Source organism: Cryptomeria japonica, chromosome 2 (assembly GCF_030272615.1).
Source record: "Cryptomeria japonica chromosome 2, Sugi_1.0, whole genome shotgun sequence".
NCBI lineage: Eukaryota > Viridiplantae > Streptophyta > Pinopsida > Cupressales > Cupressaceae > Cryptomeria > Cryptomeria japonica.
In genome coordinates, this window is record NC_081406.1 from 584,601,875 (window position 1) to 584,612,382 (window position 10,508).

A 10,508-nucleotide genomic window follows, 5' to 3' on the forward strand; every position below is an offset into this window, starting at 1 on the left:
CAAGGTGTTTAGATATGCAAAAATGAGCCTCGTAGGTCGAAATATGACCTTGTTAGGGTTTACTTTAATTAATTAATTAAAGATGATGAAATAAAAAGGGGCACACTTATGCTTAAGGGCCCAATTTTATAATGTGTGGAATGATGAGAGAGGATTTTAGATTTAATTAAATTAATAATTAAATACTTAAATGAATTTTAAATTCAAATGCAACACACTAAGGCATGTGCTAACCTAAGTGGGAAATTGGTCAACCTTAATCAAGGTTGTACAATTTACGATGCTACAATGCATAACACTTTTTTTTTTTGTGGTGGTTCTAGTTCTATATATATACAGGATGTTGGTGCACTATACTATCATCCTTTACCTACCTTTTTTTGCTAGACAAAATCCTCATCAAACCACTTGAAAGATCTCTATCAATTATATTTTTGCTTCTAAAGTTTAAAGGGTTTAGTAAATTCATATGCTAGACTAAAATACACATTTAGTTAAGTTGTGGACAAACTCAAAGGTCATAGTGATCTAAGTTTTCTTGGAGTGGAGGGTTGAGATTGGAATCCAAGAGGAATTTGATTATCCATCATAGTGGTTCATTTTTCATTCTCTACATAGGTAAATCTTAAGTACCATTCAAGTGAGAGAATTGCTTTCTCCATTTTTGAGTGTGATAATTGACTTTTCTTTTAAGATTAGATAAGTGATTCCTTTGATGATAGTCTTTTCCATAAAGCATAAATCCCTTGCAAGACTTCAACGTGAGGATACATTATTTCAAGTATTGGGAATTGGTATAAATCTAATTAATGCAGTAAATGTTCATAATCAAAAGTTAATAATGATGTAAAAGTATGGCTCCATAGTTGTGTAAAGTGGTAAATGTTAAGAAATACCAAAGACTTTCCTTTTATGAGAATATTTAAAACATATGATTTTGGAAGATATCCTTTGTTGGTTGATTATGTTAGTAAGCTTATAAATTTTGGGGGAGCTTCATCTAGACATGGGAACCCAATGCTGAATATAAAGTATTATTTAAGGATAGAAAATGATTTATAAAACTTGAACCCATTTGGAATATTATGTATGGATAAATTTTAGTCTTTATTATGGGTAATTGACCTATATAAGTCTTTGGCATGTTGAAGGATATCTAGTTGTAAGTTGTTTTGTAAAATATGATCAATATACATTTTTATAGTATTATGAAGCATTATACTTTCTTAGATCCTAATCAAGGACCTTAATACTATTACCTTTTATTACTCTGGTATATTATCTTTCTAAAAATATTAAATAAAAAAAATTGGTTAGATTCTTTATAATATTATTAATAAATGCTTTAACATCATCAACTTATTGCAATCAAGGCTTTAACTCTTAATGTATCTTAAATATGTGAATACTCTTTTCTTTACTTGCAAAACTAGTTATTGATTCACGAAATTGTTGTTATGAACATATTCTTTGTATATTAGTGATCTAGCTTGTATCTACATCTATGAAAAGATACAGATAGCTATGGAAGGATTGTGCTTATATTGCCTTATCAAGTGTCACGACACTTTACGCTGTAACACACATATATTAATGCATGGTTGCATAATAGTTCATAATGCAATGAGTGACTTCTTGTATAAACGTATAGCATTCTATTGATTATTTTATAGACACTGTCAAATATGGAGGATTAGTGAAAATCGTCTGGTTCGGCGAAGCTCCTCCCCCATCATGCAATCAATTTAGGGCGTATCAACTCCCTTGTTTCTCTCGTCCCTAGTCAGAAAGGTGAAATATCTGAGCTTTCACGGTCTTCCTGTTTTTGACAATCACGATGATAACAACTGTGACAATGTTATCTCCATTAAGTTGACATGGAAGTTGCAATCAAATGCATAGCTGGACAACTTCAACGAAACGAAATGGTCAAAAGTTTCGAATTATCTATGCTATCGAAAATGGATGATCAAATTAGCAGGCGCCCCGTCCAATAGATCTCTGACAAGAAATTTTTGTCTGCTTACTTCCTTCCGTCTGCATATTTTTTGTCTGCTTTCTACTTTCGGCAAAATCCCACATCGCAGAATCCGTTGGCCTTTAATCCAGCGAAACAAAACCGAGAGTATCTTTGCTACCCAAATTTTATATTATAATCATTGTTAGTCAGTCAGTTTTTTGCTATAAAAATGTCAGCTTTGAATCGCAAACAGTTTTTTGCTATAAGAGAGAATGGCTAAGAGTATGCTGATCTTGTGGACGATCAGATCTTTGATTTTGCAAGTGGTTGAAGGAGGAAGAAGTGCGCATGTACCGGCAATGTTTATATTTGGGGATTCCTTAGCAGATGCAGGAACTAACAATTACATTCCAAACTGTACTGCTCGGGCCGATTTTTCACCATATGGCGTCTCCTCCTTCCTCAGCCCAACTGGTCGCTTCACAAATGGCCTCACTGTTTTCGATTTCGTAGGTGAGCATTGATCAATAATATCCACATCTTTTAAGCTCTTTCACTGTACTAAAAATGTGAAAAGTTTAATCTTACAGAGCTTATAAAGTAGTAAATGTGCTCATATTAGAAAGGGATGCATTTGTGATTGCAGCTACTCAATTGGAGCTCCCTCTCATACCTCCGTATCGCGAACTCCCTTTCAACCAGTCAATTTATTCCTATGGGGCTAATTTCGCATCGAGGGGAAGTGGATTATTGGATTCAACAGGCCTTCAGAAGGTCTGTTTTTCATTTTGAACACTTTAGATATCATTAAAATCTAGTTTTATCAGTAGGATCTATTAATGTGGTTTTAGATGAGTTACTTAAAATCATATTTTTTTTAATGTAATTTTAATTATAAATTACTATTAACTTGTAAATTTTTAGATTAGACTATGCGACTGTTTTTCTTTATGAAATTTTAGACCACATTCTATTATTCATTTCTCATTTCTTGCTCAGTCATCCTGATAATACATCATAAAGTATATTAGAAAACAGCGTTTTCAAATGGAGTCTAGTCAGATTCGAGTTTAAATTTTCCTTTTTTATGCGTGAAATTTCCCTCCAAATTATTTAACGGGGTCAAGGGGCAGTGCCCCTTGTAGGGTTATTTTATAAAGGCGTAGGGTGTTATTTTTCTAGTGGCTGACATATTGTAACCCTATTTTTGTAATTGACACAAGTCTTGATAAAACGGCTAAGGGTTAAGGTTTTGTGTATAGAATTTTGTAGCACTATTGAGTTGCAAGGGATTACTGGGCCCAAGTTTGAATGAACCACGTTAAAATTGTCTCCTCTCTATTATTATTTCTATGTTTTTCATTCCTTGTTTAATTTTTATTTACATATAATTGATATTTTCTACACACAATTCCTAACAAACATCAAAGAAAAATGAAAATGATCATATAGTCTAATCAAAAAACCTGCAAACTAATATTGAAAACTGCACAAATTTCATATCTCCAATGGAATTATTATATTTTTTATAAATTATTTTTCTTATTCGACAGAAAAAAAATCTATGAAATTGCTTTTTATCCAAATGAACAACGATTGATATTTAACTGGTTTCTAATTCAACGAACGTAAATTGGTGCAGGGAGTTGTTAAATTGAGTGATCAGATATCGAAATTTGAAGAATTCTCTAAGCGTATACGGAAGAAGTCGTACCTGAGCAATTCTTTATATTGCATTTCCAGTGGAGGCAACGACATTAAGGCCCACTTAGAGTCACTGTTAAATGGCAGTAGTCTGACACAGTTAAATATCAGTAGCCTGACACACACAACATCCTACTTACAGTTAAATCCCACTAGCCTGATAGAAACTCCATTCGTCAATTCGCTGGTTCGCGCACATCGTCGATACATCCAAGTAAGTTTCACAATAATTTTTTGTTACAGATCTGATCAGTCTTCAATACCATTTTTAGTAAAATTAATATGTTTGTTGTGGCAGAGGCTTCATCGTGCTGGTGCAAGAAATTTTCTGATACTCGACATCTCCGCTGTAGGATGTACTCCTAGTGCCAGACTTAAACGTCATTTATTATTACCTTTTTTTGATCCTGAAGACAATGGAATGTGTGAAGCGTTGGGAAATACAGTAGCCCCGGTTTGTAGCGATGCTCTGAAAAGTCTTCTGGATCAGCTGAATGAAAAACTTGAAGGAGTAAATATCATCCTACTTAATTCTTTTCATTACTTGGAAAACATGTATTATGACGGCAAAGCTTTTGGTAAGACAATGCCCACTCCAATAACCTCCTTAATTATCAATACTTTTTTGTCTGTCAGCCTGATTTGAATTCATGTGTTGAATTTGTAGGTTTTTCGGAAACAAAATCGGCGTGCTGTGGATCAGGATTATACGGAGCCAATGTGAGCTGTGGACTGAGCACTCCGCCAGATCTGTATTGCGATGATCCAGACACACATTTGTTTTGGGATGCAATGCATCCCACACAAAAAGCTTACTCTATATTTGCAGAAGAAATATGGGGAGGAAATTCTTCTGTTATGTATCCATTTAACCTTTCAACACTAATCTTTGGATTGAATAAACAGTGAGGAACTTTTCATTTCTCTTGGGAATGAAAAATATGGAAAGTCGATTCGTCTTGGAGGATGCCATTTGGTAAACAATAAATTTTGTCTTACAGAATTTATTTGTTGTTTTCCGATATACTCTTGATAAACAATAAACTGTCTTACAGAATTTGTTTCAATATTTTAAGAGAGAAGTTATGACTATATAAGAATTTCTACTAGATGTGTGATTTTGTATTTCTTTTTAATCCATAGAAATATTAAATAATACATGAAAATTGTCTCTGATTTAGTGTTTAGTTTTCTCGTTTGGGGACTAAGTTGCTTTGTACAATAGAGGAGGGATTATTTCCATAGCTCTTGAGGAGGCGTTAGATATACTCAGAGAAGATATCTAATTTTGAAGAATATGTTTCTCATTGTGCATGGAGGATGTGAACACTTTTATGTTCTTTCATGTTGTGCAGATGGTTGCAAGTTCTACAGTCAAGAGATCCACTGATAGAGTCAGTTTAGTGTTTCCTAGAGAGGGGAGGATTAGTGAAGCTGCTTCATCAAAGTCTCTAGAAATGTTGTGTTGAACCCTTGTAATTTTTTACTCTTGTTCAGATTAATGTAAAAAGAGTGGGGATGTTGGTGTATTACATTAGATAATAGTGTTAGTTTTGGTTCACATAATGAAGCTACCACCTATTTTGTTGTCGTGATTATATATTGTTTTTGGTTTGTTTGTATTGCATATTCAAAGGCATATATTTTGAATCAATAATTATTCAAACATTTACCATTCTGCTTCTTCAACATGATAGTTAATAATGCAATGAACAACTAGACATTCTTTGATATCATGTATAAATGCATAGAAAACTCTTGTCTTGAAAAGTGTGTATTGATTATTTTATGGACTATATCGAATATGGAGGAATCAAGAAGGACAAATTTTCACTCTAGATCTATCTATTGATAATTGACTTAAAAGATTCTTTAGCCAAAGCTTTCTAAATCAGTTGTTAAATGATCGTGTTTTTTACTCTATTACATATCATGATATTAAATGCATAGCTTTTTCTATGTATGTGAAATTTTATGCTAGATATTATGTTGCATAGATTCTATTACTCCTACCAGATTCAGGTTGGTAGGCATCCTCGTATAGGGTTGGATATTCTTCATGTAAGAAAGAATTTTGGAGAAGCATAAAGGATCTTGGTTGGAGGAAAAAGCACCCTGGCAATTTTCTCGCCCATGGCATGCTCAAGGGAGATAGATGTTAGGAGTGCCTATCACGACTATCATCAGCTATATACATTATCTATTCATTGTAGTTGACCTTGTAGTCCATTGTAAAGGAACTTGTTTCCTCATGTCGTCTCTTGTTATGGGCTTGTGTATGTAGACATTATTTAGAAATCTATTATCATGTCTCTATTCTTGTCTATTTGAATACATGATAATAATTTATGCTTGATTATGTGTATTGTTTAGATATTGGTATTTCAATAATATGGGGTTCCTTACACATAACAAATTGGTCATGTAATGGATAGTTTGCACATGATGAGGACAATTACTCCCTTGTGTCAAACCTTATAAATATTTCAAATCATTAACTTTGAGCAATAATAGAAAATAAAAAATAGTCATATAGTATGTCCTAGTATGCTAATTTCCCTAAATGGACTCCTTGATGTGTGCAAGAGGTGATCATTCCATGTATTTGTTTGGTATTTAAATAAATAAAGGTTAGTTCTTAAAGACAATTACAAAGGCACCACTAAAACATTTCATTCTTCAAATTGACACATGATAATCAAATGAAAGGAAAACAAGCACAACTAAATTTAAATGTAAGAATGATTTCTATAATCACAATATAATTTAAAAGAAAATAAAAGTGAAACTCAAATATTTTATTAGTTGCAAAAGAAAAAAGGAAAAAAAAATGCATCAAATTATGTACCAAATAATACCATACCCAAAATTATGTAAAACATTAGACAAAAATTGTAAATTTCACCCAGAAAACTTGGAAACTGTGCCTTTCTGCACCATAACGAACAAATTGGGAAATTATACCTCCAAGCAATTATAATTCCTACTCCTAGAGAAAATCGTTTGGTTCGGTGAAGCTCCTGCCCCAACCATGCAGCCAATTTAGTTCATTCAACTCTCTTGTTTATCTCGTCTCAAATCAGAAAGGACAATCACGGTGGTAACAACTGTGATAAACTCATCTCCATATAATTGACATCAAATACATAGCTGGGCAACTTCTACGAGAGGAAATGGTCCAAATTTACAGCTTTTAATTCTGTCAAAAGTATATGAATCTCTGTCAAGAAATTTGAGTATATTCGAATAAAAGCTTATTTTTGTCTGATTCAACATTCGGCAAATGCTTTTAATCGAATGAAACAAAGCCGACAGTATCTTCGCTACAAGGTTTTAATTTTATATTGTTAGTCGTTCAACTTTTGCTATAAATATATTAGCTATGAAACACAATGATCGTCCATACATTAATAGATAAGAGTGATGGCTAAGAGTCTGTTGATCTGGTGGACGATAAGCTCTTTGATTTGGCAAGTAGTTGGAGAAGGAATAATTGAGCATGTACCAGCAATGTTTATATTTGGGGATTCATTAGCAGATGCAGGAACTAACAATTTCATTCCAAACTGTACTGCTCGAGCCGACTTTTCACCATATGGCGTCTCCTCCTTCCTAAATCCAACTGGTCGCTTCACAAATGGCCTCACTGTTTTCGATTTCATAGGTGAGCATTCATGAATATTTCACCACATTTTTTCAAATTTTTTCACATGTACTACAAATGTTCAAATTTCAATCTTACAGAGCTTATAAATTAGCGAATGTGATCATATTAGAAAGGGATGCATTTGTGATTGCAGCTACTCAATTGGAGCTCCCTCTCATACCTCCGTATCGCGAACTCCCTTTCAACCAGTCAATTTATTCCTATGGGGCTAATTTTGCATCGGGGGGAAGTGGATTGTTGGATTCAACAGGCCTTCAGAAGGTCTGTTCTTCTTTTTTAACGTTTAAGATATAATAGAATCTAACTTAATGACTTTTAAATGGGTTATTTAAATCAGGAAAAGTTTAAAATGGGTCGTTGTGCAATTTTAATTATATATAATTATTAAATTATTATTTTTTAGATTAGATCGTGTGATTATATTTCTTTATAAAACTTCGAATACATTCTATTATTCATTTCTCATACCCTGCTCACTCATTCTTTTAATACATCATAAAATATGCTTAAAAAACAGCAGCCAAATCCACAAACCTGCAAACTAATATTGAAAACTGCAAATATTTCATGTCTACAATCAAATTTTCATACTTCTTTTTATATGACAATTTTTTTTTTCTAAGAAATTGCTTATAATCCAAATGCACAACGATATATGTTTAAGTGGTTTCCAATTCATCAAACGTAAATTGGTGCAGAGAGTTGTTAAATTGAGTGATCAGATATCGAAATTTGAAGAATTCTCTAGGCGTGCAGGTCAGAAGTTGTACCTGAGAAATTCTTTATATTGTATTTCCAGTGGAGGCAACGACATTTCGGCCTTCATCGAGACACAGTTTAATCTCAGTAGTAAGACAAACACACCATTCATCTCTTCTCTGGTTAACACAAATGGTCGATACATCCAAGTAAGTTTCACAATAATTTTTCGTTACAGATCTGATCAGTCTTCAAAACCATTTTTAGTAAAATTTATATGTTTGTTGTGGCAGAGGCTTCATCGTGCTGGTGCAAGAAAATTTCTGATACTCGACATCTCCGCTGTAGGATGTACTCCTAGTGCCAGACTTAAAGCTTATTTATTATTACATAACAGTAGTTTTTTAAAATACAATGGAGAGTGTGAAATTTTCGGAAATGGAATAGCCCTGGGATATAACATTGCTCTGAAAAAGCTTGTGGATCACCTGAATGAAAAACTACATGGAGTGAATATCATCCTACTTAATTCTTATCAATACTTGGAAAAAATGTTTTATTACGGCAAAACTTTTGGTAAGACAATGCCCACTTCAATAACCTCCTTATTTCTCAACATTTTTCTGACTGGCAGCCTGATTTGAATTCATGTGTTAAATTTGTAGGTTTTTCAGAAACAAAATCAGCGTGCTGTGGATCAGGAATGTTCCGAGCCAATGTGAGCTGTGGTCAGACCAATCCCACAGATCAGTATTGCGATGATCCAGACACTCATTTGTTTTGGGATGCAATTCATCCCACACAAAAAGTTTACTCCATATTTTCAAAAGAAATATGGGGAGGAAATTCTTCTGTTATGCATCCATTTAACCTTTCCACACTAATCTTGGGAATGAATAAACAATGAGGAATTTTGTATTTCTCTTGGGAATGAAAAATATGGAAAGTCGATTCGTCTAGGAGGATGCCATTTGGTATCCAAATACTTTGTCTTACAGAAATTATTTGGTTTTTGGGATATTCCTTCTGATAAAAAATAAACTTTGTCTTGCAGAATTTATATCAATATTTTGAGAGAGAAGTTATGACTATATAAGTATTTATGCTTCAAAGCTTCTATTTTTATTTTATTTTAATCATAAACACAAATGATAATATTTTTTATTTCATTTTAATTCATAAAAAATATAAAAGAATATATAGAAAATATTTTTGATTTAGTGTTTAGTTTTTTTTTTTCATATATATAATACTTTTTATGGAAATATATAATATTTAATGTTTAATTATGTTTAATAAAATTATATTTTAATGTATTATTATTATATATTATATTCTTAATAATAATTATAAAAAAATTATACTCATATCTTTTTCACTTAAGTTATGGATCTATTTTCTTTGGGCTATCATATTATAATAATCAATTTATAAGAGACATTTCTGTCTATAATTAACTTATGACATCACAAATAATGATTCATCCACCATTGATTTCTAGCTTTACATTATTGACCACTAAACATATAACAAGGCATCATAAATTAGATCCAATAAGAACACTTCACTTTTAAAAACCAAAATTCAATTTCCACCTTGCCAACATTTTCTCTAGTTTTTGTAGGCCAATTCATTGTACACTATGTTGGTTGAGCTTGATTGTGTAGTCTAAAAAATGTCTACTTGTCAGTCTTCACCTTACTTTTCTACATTCATTTTGATATGCATCCATATAAATATGTTTTATACTCATTTTACTTATTTCTTGAGTAAAACCAGTTACCAATATGTCTTAAAAGAACTTTCAAGCTCAACTAGATATCTGAAACCTAAACCAAAAGGTACAAATCCTTACTCTCAAAAGACACTTATGTAAAAATATAAACTAGTGTCTAACACACCCATAAACTTAGAATGATATTGTATAGCTTCATAATTTAAATTTTTTGATTTAATAAATGATAAAGCTCTAACACTAGTTATTTTCTAATAAGTTTTGTAGTGAAACTATCTAAATTATTTTCTCCAATCTCTTTCTCTAATTTTTGAAGCTCATTGTTGCATTTACAATTGATCTATTATTTTTCCCACCACCATCCACTTGTCACTCAATCAATAATGAGATTTTTTTTTTAAACTATGAAGCAAAGTTATCATTCATATGGTTATTGGAGAGCTAAGTTCATAGGGGTCTTAAATTTATACTCTAATGCTTTAATTTGATTTTTTCTTGAATATCTTATAATATTTTGTGAAGATTCCAAAATCTTTTAAATGAGATATTGAAAAAAATCTGGTTTTCAGCACTTCATAGTGTTGGAAGACATTTTGTCAATTTTTTTTAGGTGTAATTAATTTTTTATTGAAGTTCGAATTTCCATTTGTTTGGCTTTTGAGCTCATCACATTTTTTCTATATCTTTCATTATTGGTCATTTATTTTGGCATTGGAAAGGTACTGAGGATAAATTTCAAGCCA

At 32.0% G+C, this 10,508-nt stretch overlaps 2 protein-coding genes across 2 annotated transcripts; both read left to right on the forward strand.

The window, feature by feature from the left end:
• Window positions 1-2,232: 2,232 nt before the first annotated feature.
• On the forward strand, window positions 2,233-4,573 carry LOC131052012 (GDSL esterase/lipase 6-like). Its single transcript, XM_057986625.2, has 5 exons — window positions 2,233-2,473; window positions 2,583-2,734; window positions 3,603-3,878; window positions 3,963-4,242; window positions 4,332-4,573. Exons 1-5 carry the CDS (start codon window positions 2,233-2,235, stop codon window positions 4,571-4,573), a joined length of 1,191 nt encoding a protein of 396 aa, XP_057842608.1.
• A 2,514-nt stretch (window positions 4,574-7,087) lies between these two features.
• Window positions 7,088-8,937, forward strand: LOC131052023 (GDSL esterase/lipase 6-like). The gene is made up of 5 exons (XM_059215478.1): window positions 7,088-7,328; window positions 7,441-7,592; window positions 8,030-8,239; window positions 8,324-8,606; window positions 8,696-8,937. Exons 1-5 carry the CDS (start codon window positions 7,088-7,090, stop codon window positions 8,935-8,937), a joined length of 1,128 nt encoding a protein of 375 aa, XP_059071461.1.
• The last annotated feature ends 1,571 nt before the right edge of the window (window positions 8,938-10,508 follow it).